This window comes from Durio zibethinus, chromosome 13 (genome assembly GCF_047325235.1).
Source record: "Durio zibethinus cultivar Kanyao isolate XHJ-2024 chromosome 13, ASM4732523v1, whole genome shotgun sequence".
In the NCBI taxonomy this organism is placed as follows: Eukaryota; Viridiplantae; Streptophyta; class Magnoliopsida; order Malvales; family Malvaceae; genus Durio; species Durio zibethinus.
Window position 1 is genome coordinate 25,862,936 of NC_143174.1, and position 19,701 is coordinate 25,882,636.

General features: G+C 31.7%; 3 protein-coding genes across 6 annotated transcripts; 1 reads left to right on the forward strand and 2 right to left on the reverse strand.

Annotated features, from left to right (window-relative positions):
• Window positions 1-537: 537 nt before the first annotated feature.
• On the reverse strand, window positions 538-1,931 carry LOC111302635 (transcription factor/transcription regulator). 3 transcript variants are annotated; one of them, XM_089742351.1, is made up of 2 exons: window positions 1,695-1,931; window positions 538-1,431 (listed from the first exon to the last, which is right to left on the reverse strand). In XM_089742351.1, the coding sequence occupies exon 2, from the start codon at window positions 1,411-1,413 to the stop codon at window positions 730-732; it is 684 nt and encodes a 227-aa protein (XP_089598477.1). In that variant the 5' UTR covers window positions 1,414-1,431; window positions 1,695-1,931; the 3' UTR covers window positions 538-729. The 3 variants fall into 3 exon arrangements, with proteins under 3 accessions (XP_089598477.1, XP_089598476.1, XP_089598478.1); XM_089742350.1 differs by having other exon boundaries at window positions 538-1,437; window positions 1,695-1,926; XM_089742352.1 differs by having other exon boundaries at window positions 538-1,437; window positions 1,748-1,893.
• Window positions 1,932-10,953: 9,022 nt separating this feature from the next.
• Window positions 10,954-16,665, forward strand: LOC111303444 (uncharacterized). Of its 2 annotated transcripts, none has more exons than XM_022899706.2 (6): window positions 10,954-11,104; window positions 11,193-11,246; window positions 12,126-12,377; window positions 12,659-15,621; window positions 15,746-15,916; window positions 16,317-16,665. In XM_022899706.2, the coding sequence occupies exons 4-6, from the start codon at window positions 15,482-15,484 to the stop codon at window positions 16,531-16,533; spliced, it is 528 nt and encodes a 175-aa protein (XP_022755441.2). In that variant the 5' UTR covers window positions 10,954-11,104; window positions 11,193-11,246; window positions 12,126-12,377; window positions 12,659-15,481; the 3' UTR covers window positions 16,534-16,665. The 2 variants fall into 2 exon arrangements, with proteins under 2 accessions (XP_022755441.2, XP_089598479.1); XM_089742353.1 differs by having other exon boundaries at window positions 16,288-16,457.
• On the reverse strand, window positions 16,122-19,320 carry LOC111303442 (nifU-like protein 3, chloroplastic). The gene is made up of 5 exons (XM_022899703.2): window positions 18,957-19,320; window positions 18,744-18,861; window positions 17,785-18,083; window positions 16,749-17,446; window positions 16,122-16,503 (listed from the first exon to the last, which is right to left on the reverse strand). The coding sequence occupies exons 1-4, from the start codon at window positions 19,074-19,076 to the stop codon at window positions 17,255-17,257; spliced, it is 729 nt and encodes a 242-aa protein (XP_022755438.1). The 5' UTR covers window positions 19,077-19,320; the 3' UTR covers window positions 16,122-16,503; window positions 16,749-17,254.
• Window positions 19,321-19,701: the final 381 nt, after the last annotated feature.

Here is a 19,701-nt window from a genome sequence, read left to right on the forward strand (position 1 = left end):
ATTTAGCTAATATTATGTCAATGACTTGTAATTCCAGAGTAAACCATATCAAAACAGAACAGACACAACACTACATCAGAATTACAATGTAATTAATTTTGGCAATTAAGCGGTAAGCAGTGATCTACAACAATGGTTTTGAGTGCCTGACCAAATATTGGTTCACAAAGTTTCTTCTCAACATTCATGGATGCTACCTTTCTTTTTTACTGAGCCATTAATGAACTTGTATTTGGTCAAAGGCTAGCATTTTTAATGGTGATGCAAAGCTAAAAGAAAGCACAATAAATGATTAACAAAAAATTGAATAAAAAATGTACAGTACTGATTTCAAGTGTAACACTGAAGTTTTTGTCCATGTCAACAATTATAAACACAAGGGTAGTGTATAAACTTAGAGGAAAAGGAAGGAAAAGAAAAGGACCAAAATACAACTCAAAAAAAGAGGCTATGGTGGACAAAATATCAGCAATATGATTCCTTCATCTATAGCAAAAACCAATTAATTTATACTAGATGTTTAAATGAACAAAAAAATAAATGAAGGGAGAAAGTGCAACTCTCCTCTTTTTTTTTCATTTTCTTTGGGATGCAAATATATTTACAACTTTTAAAATAATGAAACAGCAGCGACAATATCAATATATATGTCTTGGCTTGGGGCCAGCAGTGTCCAAATTGATTGCTTGCCTTTGTAGAAATTAACTTAGGAAACGGAAATTAATCTAATTAATTTATTTCAACCATAGATCTAAGAATATTCACCTGCAACTCAAGACATGAAATATAACTTCCCAATTCAATTAACAAGATTTCATCATCATCCATCAGCTCATTCCCTCCTGGTAAAAGATTCTTTACATATGTCAACCGCCTTTTGCTCTCCTCCTCCTCTTCACTTTCCATTCCTTCTTCTGTCGCAGTTCCCATCTCCATTTCTGCTCTTTTAGCCCTTTTCGATTTCTTAGTGGCACATTCATGGTTAAGGTTGGAAATGGAATTGGATGAGATCTTCTTTAACAGCATTGCATTTTGGTTATCATCAACCTCATTTTCTGCACGGTTTGGACTACAAGTACTTGATGAAGAAATTTTGAAGGAGGCAAGCAGCTGATCATGAGTTAAAGAACTTTGGAATCTACCTACATTATTAACGTTTAGTTGAAGCTGGTTTTTCAAGGCATGACTCCAAGCAAACCCTTCAGCAGATAAAGCCAATGCCATGTCTACTTCATACCTCACAATCTTCTCTATTTCATGATCAATACATTGGTCGGAAGAGGATATTTCTTTGCTGATCTTTGTTAGAGCAGGGACCAAGTAATTCACATATTTTCTTGCAAAACTTGCTTGCCTTATCTTCCTTGGTTCCACAGAATAAACACGTCTTCGTTTATTCATGTGTCCTTCCATCCCAGAATGCGAATAAATCTGTCACTATAACAATAATAAGTAATGATCAGGACAATGAAATAGAAACAACAGAAAAAACAGTTTTGTTATAATATGAGAATAAAGAATAATGTTTGTATGAGAATCAAAGCTATCAAAGAATTGTTAAATCAAAGATATAAGGACAAATCCAAGGAGCTAGCTAGCTAAGAATATAAAAATTTAATGAAAAAAAAAAAAGAAATGTTAAAAGAATGATGGACAAAGGAGAGAGAGATAAAGGAGCTATTGTTTTCTAAAACCTTCAACTTCAGAGAAGAAAAAGTTGGAGAACAACAACTGCTTCAGGACATACAGCTTAAGCATGCTGGTAGGTCTTATATTATAAACAGAAGGATTGGTCATTGGTGGATATATGGCATATGTACAAATGTGATCTCTTATTTCAGTTCACTCCACAGTCCACACACACACAAAAGAAAAAGGTTCATGGTTACCAAACCGACTTTGACATAAGGACTTCCGCCCACTAAAGTGTTAGAAAAATAGAGAGAGAGTCCAAAAATGAGGAGCTAATTGCGCAGGGTGGAAGTGAGGATGACATTTTTTCTTTCATGTAAAGTTTTTCTTCGCACATATTTACTTACTGACATGTAAATCTCAGTTTACATGCATGATAACAAATATATTTTATTTAAATAATCCAAAATATGGGTGAAAATAGGTTCACCGGAACTGCGAGTGCATCAGATTTTTAATTATGGACCTCACTCATTTCATCATAATAGTGCAGTAGCTACCCTTAATTAGAGTCTGTCTTATGGACCAAATGCAGTAGCTAGTAATAATACTAATAGAAGGATGAAAAGTCATCATATATAACTCAAAATGGAGAGTGATGATTAACATTTTCCATAATAATGCCAAAGATTCATGTGCAAAATCTTACAAGGGTGGGTCTGTTGAGACATGAGAGTGGGCACATGGCTTCACATGCTGCTTTTGCCTTTTTGCACCTACCTAAAGAGGGGAGTATTCTCCCACCCCATGTGCGCTAAGCTACAAAGAACACTAAAACCCCACTATATAAATGCCCTCACATGACTCCATCTAATTACTATCACTACTTTCTCTCCTTTTTTTTTTCCTCTCCTTCCATCATCAAGTCTTCTCCTATACTTAATACATTAAGACCTTTTCACCTCCCATTTCAAATCACCCAGCTCATTATTCTCCTGCTATTTTTTTTAGATCCCCTTTTTTCAACCATCTTCATATGCAGATTCGTTCTCACCTCTTGCCTCTGACAAAACTTTTGGCCAAATGAAAATAAACTTAGCGTAGCTAATGACACGAATCAAAGCAACCCCACTTTTCTTTTACTTGTTTATTTGGCCTTGTTTGGGTTCTCCAAGGCTCATATACTCAGTTAATGCTCCTTCGAAAGCAACAAGAAACTGCCAATTCTTCATTGATATATATACACACGAGCTTTTTAGAAACGAACAAAGCCAAATTAAAACAATGTCTTCTAGTACTAGTAGTCTACTCTTGCTGTTGCTTATTTATAAATATATATCGGCCTGCAATTATCAACTCTAAGCAGCATTTCCTTTTCGTTAATGCTTCAAGACATTGCTTGGATTTATTAAAAGTAGTGGAGTGATGCCCTTCACAATCAGAACCAAAGATTTGGTTGAAGTGCTAATCAGCGCAAATCTAAGAGCTCCCACTCCGTAAAACTGTTAGGAAGTGTGGGTCCTGTTCCATGTAATTGGTTGACCGATTAAAGGTTCAAAGCCTTTTGTTTTAGTCGTGAAATAAAGCCCTACTTAATAAAAAAGAAAAGTAGGTAGTTTTGACGTAAAGTGTGTAGTGTCGAAGAAAAAAAAAGAAAAGTTCGAAAAGATAGAGAGAAAAGAGAGAAAGGTGAGTTAATTAAATAGAAGTTAATTCGTAATTTGATTGTGTTAAAATTTTATCAGTAAGTTTATGATTTAAAGTGTTATATTTTGAATGATAAAAATTAGATTTAAAGCTATTTAGGAATAAATTTAGGATATATTTTTTAAGTTATTTATTTGATAAGATTTCTCAAATTATCTTTTCAATTATTGATTAGCTTTAGTTTTAGCTAAAAGTAAACTTTGTATATCTATTATTTAATAGTGAAAATTTTTTTGGTAGCCCTAATTTTTTCCCTCTACACTGAAAAATTTTCATATAAATCTTTGTGTGATTTATATTTTTTGCATTGTTGATTATTGATTGTTATCTTTTACTATAAGTTTATTGTGATATATTACTTTTATGTTGTTATATTTGTTGCTTTAAGCCCAATAAGTGATATCAAAGTGAATGTTATTTTGAGATATCGACACAGAAGCAACTCAAGATAGAAGTAAATTTTGTTTGAAATCATGGAAAGTGATGAGTTCCATGATAAAATTGACAACATCAAATTATTCAATTTAAAAGCCTATGATGGAAAATTATTTATACTACAAAGATTTATATGAGCTTATATTGGGTGATATGGCTAAACCAATAAATACGAAAGATGAAAATTGAAAGAAGTTGGGTAGAAAAATACTAGCTGTAATCAGAAAATGGGTTGATATCAGCGTGTTCCATCATATAGGGTAGGAGACAGATGCTTACACTGTTTGAAAAAAAATGATAGCATTGTATAAGAGGAAAACATGCATGCATAAAGTTATGCTTCTTAAAAAGCTTACAACTTTACAGTATAGAGATAGACGATTTGTTATAAAGCACTTGAATAATTTTTAAGATATATTTAATCAAATGACTATTATGGAGTTTAAAATTGATGATGAAATGAAGGCATTGATTCTTTTAGGTTTATTGCCAAATAGATGGAATATTCTACTTATGACTATTCTTAATTCAGCTTCGATTATAAGGTAACATTAGAGATGATAAATGACAGTATGCTTAATGAAAAAGCAAGACAAAAAGATTTAGACTATGAGAATTAAGCTTTGGTCACAGAGAATAAAGTTAAAAACATCAACAGAGGTCAAAATTCAAAAGGTTATAGTAAGTCTAAATATATATCCAAGTTTAAAAATAAAGTAAAGTGCTTTCATTGTGGTAAAGTAGGTTATATAAAGTGATATTGCAAAATCTTGAAGTACGAGCAAAAAGATAAGAAATGAAAGAGTTCAAATGATTGCAATATTATAGTAGTAAATTTAGATAGTGATTTAGTTACTTTGATTTGTACACATGGTGATTATAATCATGTTAGTGATCTCGATATTGAGTGGATAGTTGACACAGAAGCGACATATCAGTGTATTCCTAAGAGGGAGTTGTTTAAAACTTACAAAATAAGAGACTTTAGTTGTACCAAGATGAAAAATAAGAGTGTGTCATAAATTATTAGGATTTGTGATATTGTTATACAAACTAGTATGGCTGCATGTTGACTTTGAAGGATGTTAGATATATTTTAGATATGAGAATGAACTTGCTTGCTATTAATACCCTTAATAAAGAAAGATATAAGAGTCAACAAAAAAATGTATAGTAAAAACTTCTCAAAGGATCTAGGTAGTTGTAATGAGAAAACTATGATGTACAATGTACAAGATATAGATATAAATGAATAGTACTTAGATAAATGTCATTGACGATGATGCTTCAGCAACTTGTGGCATAAGAGGCTGGCATACATGAGTGATAAAGGGTTATAAGTTTTGACAAGACAATCTCTCATTACCTTGACCAAAGGTATATCTCTCGATTCATGTGATCATTGTTTATTTGGCAAGCATCATAGAGTTTCTTTTTGTAAAAGTTCTCAAAGAAAAGAAAATATATTGGATTGATTCATTCTGATGTATGTGGTCTCATCGAGGTTGAATAATTAGGTGATAGCATGTATTTCATTACTTTTATTGATAATGATTTACATAAGACTTGAGTGTATATGTAAAAAAATAAAAGTTAGGTATTACAGTATTTTTAAAAATTTTATGTCATGGTGAAAAAAATTATAGGACTACCCTTAAAATGTATTCAAACTAATAATGGTGGGGAATACACATCCAAAGATTTTAAAGAATATCGTTCAAAATATAAGATCAGGCATGAGATTACAGAACCTAAAACATTGTAGCATAATAGTGTAGCTAAAAAGATGAACTGTACTATTATAAAAAAAAGTCAAATATATATTGAGGATGTCAAAATTACTAAAACCATTCTGGGGTGAAGCAGTTAATACAGCTTATTATTTGCTTAATAGATCACCATCAATTTCTTTGGACTTTGATATTTCACAAAAAATGTGGACAGAAAAAGATATTTTATACTCTTATTTAAAATTTTTTGAGTGTAAAGCATTCATGTATGTGCTAAAAAAATAAAGGTCAAAGTGTGACAATAAAATCATACAGTGTGTGTTTATAAGACATAGTGATGAGAAATTTAGCTACAGGATATAGAATTCAATGCAAAGAAAAATAATCAGAAGCAGAGATGTAGTTTTCCATGAAAAAAAACCATAGCAGATTTTATTAAAAATGAAAAAACTACACAGATTATTTTTTAGTGTGATGTTTCAATACTAATAAGGGTTTCACAAAAAAAAAGCCACAGATAGTGAAAATGAGTAAGAAATAAAACTTGAGAATATGAATGAGTCAGTCATAATTAATGATTAACCAAATAAAATCAATTTTAAATAAAAGAAGCAATCTTCTCTACCTGAGAATGTTAAGTAGAGTGAACAGTCCTCTCTACCAGAGAATGTTGAGGAGGATGAGCTATTTTTGGTATCAAGTGGTGTATAATCTTAACTAGGAGATCTATCAAAGAGCACAGGCCATTCATCAGATATCCAAGTTCAAATTTTATTTTAATTATAACCAGAGAACTTCTAAAATGTACAAACTACTTCAGATTAAGAGCATTAATTAAAAACAATGAAAGAAAAAATTGAGTCATTACAAAAAAATAGTACATATGATTTTATTAAACTTTCAAAAGGGATGGAGCCATTAAAGAATAAACAGGTGTTCAAGTTAAAAAAAGATGGTGACAAGTTAGTGGGGTACAGAGTTTGATTGATGGTAAAATTTTTTTTCAGAAACCTAGCATCGATTTTGATGAGATCTTTTCTCCAATTGTGAAAATGAGTTTTATTCAAGTGGTATTAAGATTAGTAGCTAGTTTAAATCTTGAACTTGGATAACTTAATATTAAGACTGCATTTTCACATGGTGATTTGCATAAAGACATTTATATGGACTAGCCTGAGGGTTTTTAAGTAAAAAAAAAAGAGTACTTAATTTGCAAACTGAAAAAAAGTTTTTATGCTTGAAATAAGTTCCGTGACAGTGATACAAAAAGTTTAATTTTTTTATGGTGAGCCATAGCTATAAAAGAATGACAACGAATTCTTGTGTGTATGTCAAAAAATTTTCTAATGGTAACTTTATTATTCTCTTATTATATGTTAATGATATGTTGATTGTAAAATCAGATGTTGGTATGGTTTACAGGTTGAAATAACAATTGTCTAAGTCCTTTGACATGGAGAATTTAGGTCCAGCAAAGTAGATTTTCGATATGGATATTAATCGGGATAGGAGAGCTAAAAAGTTATGGTTATCACGAAAAAAAAGTATGTTAAATGGCTATTTTGTAAATTCAACATGCAACATGCTAAATTAGTTAACAATTCACTTGTTAACCATTTTTATTTAAGTAAAAAATCTTGTACGGTAACTAAAAAAGAGCAACAAACTTTGTCTAGTATTCCTTATTGTTTTACAATCAATTTTTTGATGTATTTTATAGCTTACGCATGGCTTAATATTGCTCATGCAGTTGGTGTAATGAGTAGATTTTTATTTAATCCAGAAAAAAGTTCATTGAGAAGTAGTAAAATAATTTTTAGATATTTGAGAGGCACTTCAATAGTGTGCTTGATTTATAAAGTTTTATAACTAGTTTTAAAAAGGTTTACTGATGCTAACATGGCAGGTGATCTTGATAAAAAAAAATCTACTTCATAGTATTTATTTACTTTTACAGGAAGAGCTGTGTCTTAGCAGTCTAAGTTACAAAAGTGTATTGCCTTATCAACTATAGAGGTTGAGTATATTGTAGCAACTAAAGCAGGTAAAGAAATATTTTGGATGAAACATTTTCTTTTTGAATTAGGGTTGAATCAAAAAGAATATATAGTGTTTTATAATAGCCAGAGTGCTTTAAATTTGAGTAAACATACCATGTACCATGTAAAACAAAGCATATTGATATTATATATCATTGGTTACATTCAGTGATTGAAGAATAACAGATACAGTTGAAGAAAGTCTATACTAATAAAATGCAGTAGATATGTTGACTAAGACACTTTTCATGAAAAAATTTAAGCTCTGTAGTAACTTAGCTAGAATGGATTCCTTAATCAAGGTAAATTTCAAATGAAACTGCTCTTTTCCTAATAGGATTGAAGGGAGAGATTGTTAAAAAATGTGGGGTCCAACCCTATGTAATTGGTTGATCGATTAAGGCCCAAAACTCTTTGTTTTAGTCATGAAATAGAGCCTTACTTAATAAAAAAGAAAAGTGGGCAATTTGGACGTGAAATGTGTGACATCAGAGAGAGAAAAAAAAAGTAAAAAAAGATAAAGAGAAAATAGAGAAGAAAGAGTTAGTTGAATAAAAGTTAATCTATGATCCGATCGAACTAAAATTTTATCAAAAGTTTATAATTTGGAGTTTTACATTCTGAATAATGAAAATCAAATTTGAAGCTTTCTATGAATAAATCTATAGTGTATACATTGAGTCACCTATTTGGTGAGATATTTTTAATTATTTCTCTAGTTATTTATTAGCTTTAATTTTAGTTAGAAGTAAATTTTGTATATCTATTATTTGATAGTAGAGATTTTTCTAATTGTCTGTGATTTTTTCTCTCTACACTGAAAGATTTTTCACGTAAATTTTGGTGTGCTTTATTTTTTTAGCATTGTTGATTGTTTATTATTGTCTATTATTGTGAGTTTATTGTGATATATTACTTCTGCATTATTGTGTTTGTTGCTTTAAGCCCAACAAAGACTTTTTTAGTCTAAGTCACTGTCTGGCTTTCTATTACTATAATTTGTTGAAAATAATAACTCAAATATCATAAGAAATTTATTTGAGATTGACTAGATATTACTTGATGAACAAAAAGACTTGTAAAAAAAAAATTTTAAGAGAAAATGTATTCTTGATAGACAAATTTAAGATTGATTAGATATTACTTGATAGATAAAAAGTCTTGTAAAAAAAGAATTCTAAGAAAAAATGAATTTTTGATATGCAAGTTTATATGCTTATAAATAGGTAAAGTTTCTACAGAGTTAGAATGAAAAAAAAGATGCAAGGGAGTTGTATAGTTTTATGAGGTGACATCTCATAAGACTACTAGAGATTTACATTTTATGAGTATATATGTTTGAATGTTTGTGAGTAGACTAAAAGAGATTGAAATGGTCTACATAGATATAGTGCATGTGTCACGGGTTGAGACTCAACCTCCAAGCCCGGGCGACTTCAAAACTCAGGTATACACTCATCCGACATCTCATATCAGCTTAAAATTCATACTTTTGTGATGTATTATTCGCTTTGATCCCTCTAGTCTCACAGTTTTGTCGCGCAAAAGGCATCTCATAAAAAGAGGGTTATGTGAACCCATATATCCTAAGATCAACTTTAGTACACAATCGATATGAGATTCATGGTTCTTCTCTAAGATCATGATAGCCTTTCCCACACTAACGAGGGCCCACTGTTCTCGATGACACATTGTTTGTACCTTCAAAGTTGACTATAATACCACTTGTCAAAGGTCGAGACTTAACTTCTAGGCCCGTGCGGCTTCAAAATCAAGACATGCACTCATCCGGCATCTCAAATTAGCTTAAGATCTACATCTTTATGAAATATTATCCACTCTAACATCACAATTTTATCCCACAAAAGGTGCTTCACAAAGAGAGGGCAGTGTGAACCCATATTTTCAAGATCAACTATAGTACACAGTCGATATGAGATTTGTGGCTCTTTTTTTAGGATCATGACACATGAGTGCATATGAATATATGTTTGTTTAAATTGAAAATAATTCATAATACAAAAGAAGATTGAGAAGATCTATGTATATTGATTGTTGAGCGCTTATTAATATAGATTATATATTTATAATTTTTTACAATTAATATATTTTTTTCTCACTTATAAACATAAGTTAATTGGACTGAATTATATTAAATTATTATTTTTATGTGATTAAATAATTATTTGATTTTATTTTTTCTCATTGAATTGTAACTTTTTAATTAAATGATATCAAAACTATTATGACATAAATGTTCAATTGATTAAGGTCTTTTAGCTTAACACAATTGACGTCAAATGTACGCCAACTATAATGGGAATTATATATATGGCTCAACAAAGTCACAAATTTATACTGATATATAACAAGAAAAATAAATTAAGACCCCACGACTACATTTGTCGTGTATTTGTTCTTCATCTTCCAAATTAAAGATTACGAATTAACGAAAGTATTTGGAATAGTTCTTTAATTTAAAATAATTAAAACGTGACAATGATATGAGCTAAAATGCACTGAAAAACAAGACAACATATTAATTTTCATGTCGGGAATATGTCCAAGAACGAACACTTATTTGCTTTTTTTTTTTTTTTTTTTCCTTCGTAACATTTTTCCTAAATTAAAAGTAGAGATACGGTTGGATCTTGAGAATTCATGTGGGTTGCATCACGGCTTTTGTATCCATGCCTAATTTGGAAATAGATGGAGTATAAACAGTCACGTGCAAGGTTTACAAGAAATGGGAATTAAGTACCAAAATTTTAAAAGCCAGCTCACATATCCTCCCCAATTCCCATGCATGCAGACTCTATTATTATTATTATTATTATTATTATTATTATTATTATTATGCAAGAGAAATGTTTAATAAAAGTTATAGATTTGATTTGTTCAAAAATTAGATTATTTATCCAAACTCGAAAATTTGTTTAAATTTTAAGAAGATTTAAATAAAAAATTAAAATTCGTTGAAGAATATGAATATAAATTTTATACTCATTTAAATTTTGAATGAATCTTAAACAAAAAATTTAAAACTTAAACCTGATCATATACATATATATATATATATATGTTTAATCTCTCCAGCAAATTATTAGAAGATAAATGAATCGTCGGAGTTTAATCCCTTACGATATTTTCTTCGGAGTCCAAGCCACCAACCAAGTGTTCGGCCCAACAACCCCATTTTCAACTACATTCTTCCTGGCCTGCTCGCTTCTCAAGGCCTTGCAACCCAAATCGGACCGTCCCATTTGAGATGGGTTATGTTGGGTCACATGCACATACCAGCCAGTGACCCATACTAGCCATATGGTATTCGTCCATGGATCACAAGCACAGCCCGTAATGGGATGGGCCATGTCATGCTGCGAGTTGCCCATCTATTTTGCCTTCTCTAACCTTGCGGTAGAAAGTTATGCAATAAAAGGGTGCTATTCTGTCCTGCGTCCTTACGCTGTCTCTTACATCTAACCAAAGTCGTTGACTTTTGCATCCACTCGGATCGTAGCATTTTGATGGCTCTCAGCCCGCCGTACACCTCTCACCATGGTTGGTACCCAATAAACCTCTTTCTTGTGTTTTGGTTAATTTCATCGATAAAAAAAATCTCTTATTTCTTGTTTCGTTGATTTTGCAGGCAATCCTGAAGAAGCGCGGTGCTCAAAACAGAAGGAAGTTGAAAGGAGAAAAGGTCGTTTATCTTTCTCTTTGCTTTATAATTTTTAATAACATAACAGAACTGGTAATAGATTTACTTTTTTATTTTTATTTTCTCGCCAAGTTTTTTTCCTCTAAGTAAGAGAAAAAAATTAAAAAAAAAAAATGATTGCAATTTCACTTGATCTATTATCTGCTTAATACTTACTTTCTTAAAAAAACTGTCCGATTAAATGTGTTTTATTGTTCTCAATTAATCAAATAAACAAGATATAAAATAACTTGAACTCATATATAACCTAACTTGAACTGGACTTTCCTTTTATTCTTTTCATGAAATTATTTTTTGACTGATTTTTCTCGGTTTCCCAGATTTTTCAACTCCAAGATTTTCCAGAAAATTTGCTGATTTCGATTTTGATTTTCAATTGACCTGATCTTTCAATCCTTCCTTTCTGAATTCATTAATTCCCCTTATTACTTGGCAATTTTAGGGTTTATTCAATTAGAGGATCAGATTCTCCTTCCTATCATTTTTTATATTCTATTTTTTTTATTTTCGGATTTCATTAAAAAATAAAAAAGAAAAATAAACTTAAAAAGCAAAAGAAACATATAAAGAAAGAATAAATAGACAGATTAATTTTGTATTGGACCTAAAGCCTATTAAAAATAAATTTAAGGATCCATATATGAATTTAAGATCAAATTAACAAATTTTTAGACCCAAAAATAGATAAAAAATGCGTAAAATAAGTTTTAAAGTCAATTGAATTGAAAAATACTGGAACAAAAACAATTTGTTATTTGATCCATTATCTTATTTGGACAAGTCTATTGCCTATTGCTTTTGTAAAATACAATAAAACTATAGCACTTCTTTATTCATTTGATTGTTTGATTTTGTCAGCAGAGAAAGACTACAATGAAACGTATGAATACACGTACGACAATGTTAAACGCATAAATGGAAGAGATTTCAGAGGAGCAGAAACGTATTAAAGAAGGTCAAAGGCTAGTTAGAGAAAAATTCGAAGCAATAGAATAACCTTATCACCCAAGGAAGTGTTTGTACTCAACTCCGCCTCGCTCTGATGCTCCTGATTGCAAGGGCACGAGACCAAAGCGATTTTATGGCTGCTGCTAGGCTAAACAAACTGCTACGGTGGGTTTCTTTTTTCATCCGTGCAAAGGAAAATAAAATAAAACCCAATGACCAATAAGAAAAGATTTTTCAAATTTCATCCATATAAAACTGAAAGAAGAAAACATAATCTTTGGGGTGGGGGGGGGGGTGGGAAGCATGTTTTAATTTTCATTTTTGAAAAATGCTTGTTAAGTTCACAATTTCATCTCTGCAAAAATGGGGAAAAAAATGCATCTTTCTTTTTTCCCAAGGTCTTAGGTTGACATGATTCTTCTTTTTTCCTTTTTTTCTTGTTTCAGTGATTTAGCAGCCAAGGAAAGAGCTCAATGCAGTTCAGTGGGGTCAAATGAACCTGGTCAATTTAGTTCATGTTAGTGTAATTTTTATGGTCAATTCGACAATGAATATATGACATATTAAATGTTATGTTAAATGTTTCTGATTAGTGTTTTATCAAGATGGGATATTGATAATGCCATGAGAATGACACAAGTTTGTGTTCTTACTTTTACACAAGTAATCTCATAATTAACGTATGAATATACTTAACCTAACATGTGAGGCGTTGTTAAAGAATATACTTCACCTGACATGTGTGTCTCTGTTAAAGAATAGTTCATTGAACATAACTTGTTATGAGAATGATATATGGAATATAACTTAAATGTTCATGATAAAATTCTTATGTGATAAGTGTATCAATGATATTAAGTTTTGATATCATTATCTATCTTGCATAAGATTGTTGTGTTTTTTTGGGAATAGTAACTCAAATCTCTTTAGATTGGCTAGATTTTATTTGATGGATAAGAAGGTTTGCAAAAGAAAATTTTTAAGGGGAAAGGGATTCTTGATAAGCAAATTACTATGGTTATAAATAGATGGAATCTTTATAGAGTTAGATATGAGAAATAGATATAAGAGAGTTGTAAGGATTATTAAGTAGACATCCCATAGGAATTGAAGAGATTAAGAGCGTCATTATGGATGTATTTGAGTGTTCTAAAGGAGAACGAGAGTGTTTACATAAGTATGATGATTGTTTTGTTTAAGTAGACTAGAAGGGATTGAAATGGTCCACATAAGGATGGTTGCACACGAGTATATGTTTGTTTAGGTTGAGAATACTCTATAAGACTAGAGGAGAAAGAGATATCCTATGGGTATTGTTTGGGATTGAGTATTGATGATTTGTATGTTTGTAATTTTCTACAACTAGTGGATCTTTTGTCTCATCCGTAGATGTAGATCAGTTGGGTTGAATCACGTTAAATTGTTGTATCGTGTGATTGAGTGATTGTTTGAATTTGCTTTCGATGGCTTAGATGTTTAATTGAATTAGGGGTTTTTAGCCTAACAACTAGTATTAGAGCTAAAGGCTCGAAACATGAGAAGAGGCGAACTCAGAGGAGCTTGATTTAAGCAGAGATTCGAGTTCGTATTTTGAAGATAGGTTTACGCGGAGCGTGAAAACACAAAAAAACTTGTTGTGAGATTCCATTATAGGTGGAGTAAAGCATATCTAACATCAAAATTGATGATTAAATGAAATTTGAGTTACGGTGGAGATTATTGACATTAAAATTTCATAAGAGATTTGTTTAAAATTGGTTAGATATTGTTTGATAGATAAGAAAACTTACAAAAAAAGATTCTTGATAGGTAAGTTAATACGGTTATAAATAGGTGAAATTTTTATAGAGTTAAATATGAGAAAAATATGTAGAAGAATTGTAGGGTTTTATTGAGTAGACACCTTATAGTAGAGGAGAGTGAGAGCGTTCTTATAGGTGTGTATGTGTGAATGTTTGTAAGTGGAGTAGAGGAGATTGAGAGAGTTTACACATGTACGATGATTGTTTTGTTTAGGTGAATTAGAAGAGATTTAGATGGTTCATATATGTATGGTTGCGCATGGTTATGTGTTTATTTGAGTTAAAAATATTTCATAGGATTAGAGGAGAACGAGAGAGTCTATTATTATTGTTTGGGATTGAGTATTGAAGATTTGTATATTTGTAAAGATCTACAACTATTAGATTGTTTTTCTCATTTGTGAATGTAAATTGATTGGATTAAAGCACCTAAAATTATTTTTTTGTGTGATTGATTGATTACTTAAATTTGATTCCACTAGTGTGGATGTTTAATTGAATTGAAAGCGTTTTATTAAAATCTAATAACTGGTATTAGTTAGATGTCATCTTCAAGAGAACTAATAACCAAAGATGTTCAATGGGATGCATAGTAGATATAACATGAATCATACGAAAGTAGATGAGTGATTAATAGTGAATTAATCAACCTAAGTTATTGGAGAGAATGTTTTATTGATTTTTTATAAGCATTAACTCAAAAAAGCCTTGATCACTGATTTAACATTTTGAAAGAGTTTTAAATTTCATTTATAGAGTTAATATCTTTGAGCTCAAGAACTAACATGGTTCAATGTGCCTGGAGTAGATGTTTAATTATATATATCATGTCTCATTGAGATTTCAAATGGTAAAACGATTGGATAATGTTGAGAGATTATGTACGCAAAGGTTTGTTACATGTTATTGATTAATTGAAAAATAAATGATAAATGCAAAAGTGTTCGATTCACGTAATCTTAACTAAATACGGATTACAAATTCAAAGGGGTCCTAAATAAAGGTGGTAAAGGTGGCAATTGGGTCTAGAAAAATTCGAAGTTATTTTAGTTTTTGATAGTTTCGGTTTGGATTTTTTTTAATCCAAATTATTTTGTTTGAAAGTTAAATTAATTAATTTTAAATTATTTCAGATTAATCTTCGATCTTTTATATTTCAATCATTTTAGATTCGAATTTATTGGAGTTTGAGTTGAACACGTCTGAATTATTGGCAATCGATCAAATTGAATTTGATTGGGTTTGGGTGGATTGGATGGGTGTTTTAGGTTTAAGTAAACTTTCTCTGACTCTTAGATATCTTATTCTTGGAACTTCGGTGTAGCCATTACAATTCGACCACGTGGCAATGGCCTTATCATGAACAAAGATGAACAAAATACTCGGGAACACGAACAAAAACAGATCATTTACCGGCACTCACCAGAATTAATATCCTAACTCAGATTTTCTTGTAAGAGACCAAACATGTCCGTTGGGTCATTATCTCAACGAGGTTTCCTAACCAACGCTATTAAATTTACTCACAAACCCAAATCTAAGCCTCTCAATTCTCCTGCTTTTATCTCTTGCAGATTCCAGTCTGATGACCACAAAGATTCTGCCTGGTAGTTAATTTCCTTGCATCTCACTTTTTCTATTTTTTTTTTTATTCCTTGTTTCCTAGAATCTTACTATTTTAGAATCTTACCATGTTCTATGAATGAGGGTTTGTGATGAATTTTTCTAAAGGAGAAATGAGAAGCAGATTGCAAAGCTAGCAATAGTGACACTGGCAGCTGGGGTCTTGACTCTGGGCTCAGTTGCTGATGCATCAGCTGCCAAGACTGGTGGTAGAGTTGGTGGTCAAGCGTTCCGGTCATCAGCTCCTCGCTCAGCCCCAAGAGCCAACAGCAATTCAAGGTAATTCATCAGTTGCGCTATTAGCAATTTGTTGGTGTTTGCTAGTTTTGTTTATGCCACTGGTTTTGGCATCCACTTTACTTAGATTGATTCAAATAGGATTTTTTTAACACTATTGATGAATATTGAACAGATAATATTAATTGGGTACTTTGATTTCTTCAACGTGTTGTTTGAAAGAATTTAGCTGTGAATATGAGCTATGTATAGGGGGGAAACAAGACACTACTTCTTTCAATAGAAATTAAAAAAAGCAGTTAAAAATGCTCATTTTGTGGTTGTAACGTACACATGAAACTAATTTAAAAGCAAAGATAGAGGGCATTATTGCAAGTTCTGATAAATGGTAGACTTGCTTGTTCTTATAAAAGGAGACCTGCTCAAGCTGATGTTTGTCCAGGACCAATATATATATCAATCCACCAGTCACCCCACCTCTGGTTGGAGGGTATGGATATGGTTTCGGTGTGTCGCCATTTTCCTTCTTTGCCCCTGGTCCTAGTGTTGTAATTGGTGTTGGAGTTGGATTCGAGACTGTTGTCTTCTTTTTGTTTCTTGGTGCTGTTGCAGCTGTTGTGAGGAGATTCCTTGGATCAAGAGATGAAGACGATTATTAGTAAATAGAAAGGCAACAAAACATTTTGAAACTTTGGTAAAATGATTAATAGAGATGTTCTATTAACATACCAGTATCCACTGTTGTATTTAACTGTGAAAATATAATGTATAATTTGATGAACTTCCATGAATGATGCAGCCTCCCACTTTGGAATTCTCAAAATGAAAGGAAAAAAGAGGAAGCTGGAAAAAGTTCTCTTACCAATTGTCTCACCTGATATCTATAAGTGTCATAATATTCTGTTGACGAAGGATATTGGGCAGCACTTCTTTCCATTATTTACTAATCTATTTTCTGCAACGATCAAAGGAAACCATGCTGCAAGAAGAAAACATCGTTACCACTTGCGTTTTAGGTGGAAAAGTTATTTCTTTTAAGTCAATTTTTTTTTTCCCAGTATGGAGTTAAGTTCATTCATTTTGTTATCTCTTGTTTCCCTTGCTATGTTAGGAAGTCAAATTTGATGACACTCATATCATACAAGGATTTAACTATCAACCCTGTTTCTATTTGGTTAAGAATATAATAAGAAATCTATGCCCAAACAGCTATTTTCTGTCAGAAACATCTCCAAACACAATCCATCAATTCAAAAATACTTGGAATGTTATCTTAATGGAAGGATTTAAGAGTTCAATTAGCCTTGTATGAGGAATATGGGAAGTGAATGGCATTTCAAATTTCAGCTTTACAAAAATGATGTTTCGTATTGTTTCCTTTCAATCAAGCAGTTGAACAGCTGCAATAGCAGGTATTTTTTCCCTCAATTTTTGAGTTAAAGCAACACGAACAGTCATAACTCCAGCTGCAGGTCCACTAAGCCGAACTTTTACAACGTAGTCATTTATCTGAACAAGCTCAAGTTCTCCACCTCCCGTGCCTACAAGGTACGGTCTAATCTCATCAAGAACCTGCAATACAAAACTCTACGTTAACTTCTTTCTCCACCAGAAAAACATTATTCACGAGTAGTTACTCAATCATTTGAGAGTAATATTAAGTATCTGAATAGCATATTGATTATTAGAGTAATTTATACATCATTGCTGTTAATGCAATCTTTCATCAAGAAAAGTAAACAATTTCTTAGTTCAAGTTTTCCCATATTTTAAATCAGAAGTTCCCATGTTGTTTATTGTGAGATTATCAAGTTAATTCATGAAGAATCAACATTAGATGATTAAGCTATGAAGAAATGAGAAAAAAAATGAGTGAAAAAACTCAGTCATTAGAGATTCAGTAATCTAACCTTCTCAACATTTTCTTCATTTAGCTCAAGTCCTGTCTCAGTGTCCAGGATCTGCTCTACTTCCATAATTTCAGGAATTTTATCTCGGAGGCGAGTTTCAATTCCCCTCTTTAGGGTCATTGTTGAGCTTGGACATGAGCCGCATGCTCCTTGCAACTTTAATACCACAACAAGGCCATCTATTTCGTGCAAAGCCACATTTCCTCCATCAGCCATTAAGCCAGGACGTACCTCATCCAAAACCTTCTCGACATTCTCCTCGGTGAGTGGAAGGACACAGCTTGGTGAAACAACAAGCCCTTTGGCATTGGAAAATCACAACTTCGTTCAAATTTTCTATTTCAGTCGGATTTTATTAACTTAAAATTTTGTCATTGAGCATATGGAGAAAAGGAAGAACACAAGTTATAGATATCTCATGCAAGATTCAACTCTATGAAGCCAAATGGTTAGAGGCAAGTTAAGTCAAGGTTTATAAAAGATGCAGTGAGAAAAGGAGAAAGATAATTATTCTTGAACGTCATGTTCTATGTTTCAAGATTGCAGAATGATATATATATATATATATATGCATCAATCATTCATTGAGTCAAATAATCGGATGCTATCTATGGCAAGTTGAATATAGGTTTTCATACGATTTTTCATCACAATCACTTTTTTTTTTGTTTAAGAAAATAAGATAAAAGGGAAAAAAAATCTCTGATAGGGATTTGAATACTGGCTATATTACATGGCCAATGCACTCCCCATAAAAATGAAGAGGACATAGCAATCTAATTAACCCACAAAAGCACCCCAGCTGTTTTTGAATGTATCAAATTTCATTCTATGAAACCTATCACAACAATTATAATCACAATTTCTTCAAGAATATCATGATCAAATGAATTATCTAAAAGCCTAGCAAACATGTCTCAAAAATTGAAACCAAAGGAGATCAATTGCATTATAAATACCTCGTTGCTTTCTCCGAGCACGGCTTGAACAAAAACTCAGAAATTGTGTGTTGTCAAATTGGCCCCTAAGAAAAGCATTGTCCTTCGAGGAGAAACCACCTGAACCTGAAATGGGGTTCTAAAGATAAAAACAGCAGACATTAAAAACTCACCAAAGATTGCATTGAAGATAATACAATGAAACTGTAAGAAGTTAAGGACTTAAAGTGGTACCTTAAAGAGAGATAAACATGGAGGTAAGGCTTCCTTAGATGAAGAGAAACATGGGTTCAATGCTGCAATATGTCTTGCTTTGAGTGTTGCTTGTGTCTGTATGGAGGAGATTGCACTCATATCTGGCTATTTGTGTTCTACAATTACTACAAATGACACCCCATCTAAAAAGAAAAGAATTCTCCAACAGAGTTTAACTATAACAATCATTACTTATATTGGAGTCTGTCTCTGTTGTTTTACAGTAGTTTTTGATTGGCTATGGAAGATGATAAAAGGCCAGTCTGCCAAGATTGGCCAGAGCTTTTTTGTGGATAACAGCACTGGTTTGGCCTTGGTGGCAATTCCATTCACCACAAATGATAATATTGAGACAAATATACCGTGTTTTAAATTTATAAGGATAGAACTTAAAATCAATTGACAATGAATAAAATTTTTTTTATTACATTTATGTAATCAAAATATACCCAACTTAATTCTCATTATTTTCACTGCAAAATTCACGAAATGGACCTAATTGGTTCACAAATCACAAGGTAAAATGCAATAAGCAAAACGGTTCATAAGCCCAAACTTGTCTTAACCAATGGGCTTAGATATTGAGTATAACCCAAGAAAAAAGAAATTCCAATTGGAATGCTGTACTGATAACACAGTACCATATGTGGAAAATTACCAATACTGTGTTTATTATCTTTCAGCCGAGGTTTTGTTTGATAAACATTTTGGAAAGTTTTTTAAT

What these genes read in the sequence shown, in the direction of transcription:
- LOC111302635 (XM_089742351.1), bottom strand. Translation starts at nt 1,413, where the DNA reads ATGGAAGGACACATGAATAAACGAAGACGTGTTTATTCTGTGGAACCA.
- LOC111303444 (XM_022899706.2), top strand. Translation starts at nt 15,482, where the DNA reads ATGTCCGTTGGGTCATTATCTCAACGAGGTTTCCTAACCAACGCTATT. An exon ending in GACCACAAAGATTCTGCCTG is followed by an intron (nt 15,622 to 15,745) that starts GTAGTTAATTTC and finishes ATTTTTCTAAAG; the next exon opens with GAGAAATGAGAAGCAGATTG. An exon ending in AGAGCCAACAGCAATTCAAG is followed by an intron (nt 15,917 to 16,316) that starts GTAATTCATCAG and finishes ATGTTTGTCCAG; the next exon opens with GACCAATATATATATCAATC.
- LOC111303442 (XM_022899703.2), bottom strand. Translation starts at nt 19,076, where the DNA reads ATGAGTGCAATCTCCTCCATACAGACACAAGCAACACTCAAAGCAAGA. An exon ending in CATGTTTATCTCTCTTTAAG is followed by an intron (nt 18,862 to 18,956) that starts GTACCACTTTAA and finishes TTTTATCTTTAG; the next exon opens with AACCCCATTTCAGGTTCAGG. An exon ending in ATGAAGAAAATGTTGAGAAG is followed by an intron (nt 17,447 to 17,784) that starts GTTAGATTACTG and finishes TTTGTATTGCAG; the next exon opens with GTTCTTGATGAGATTAGACC.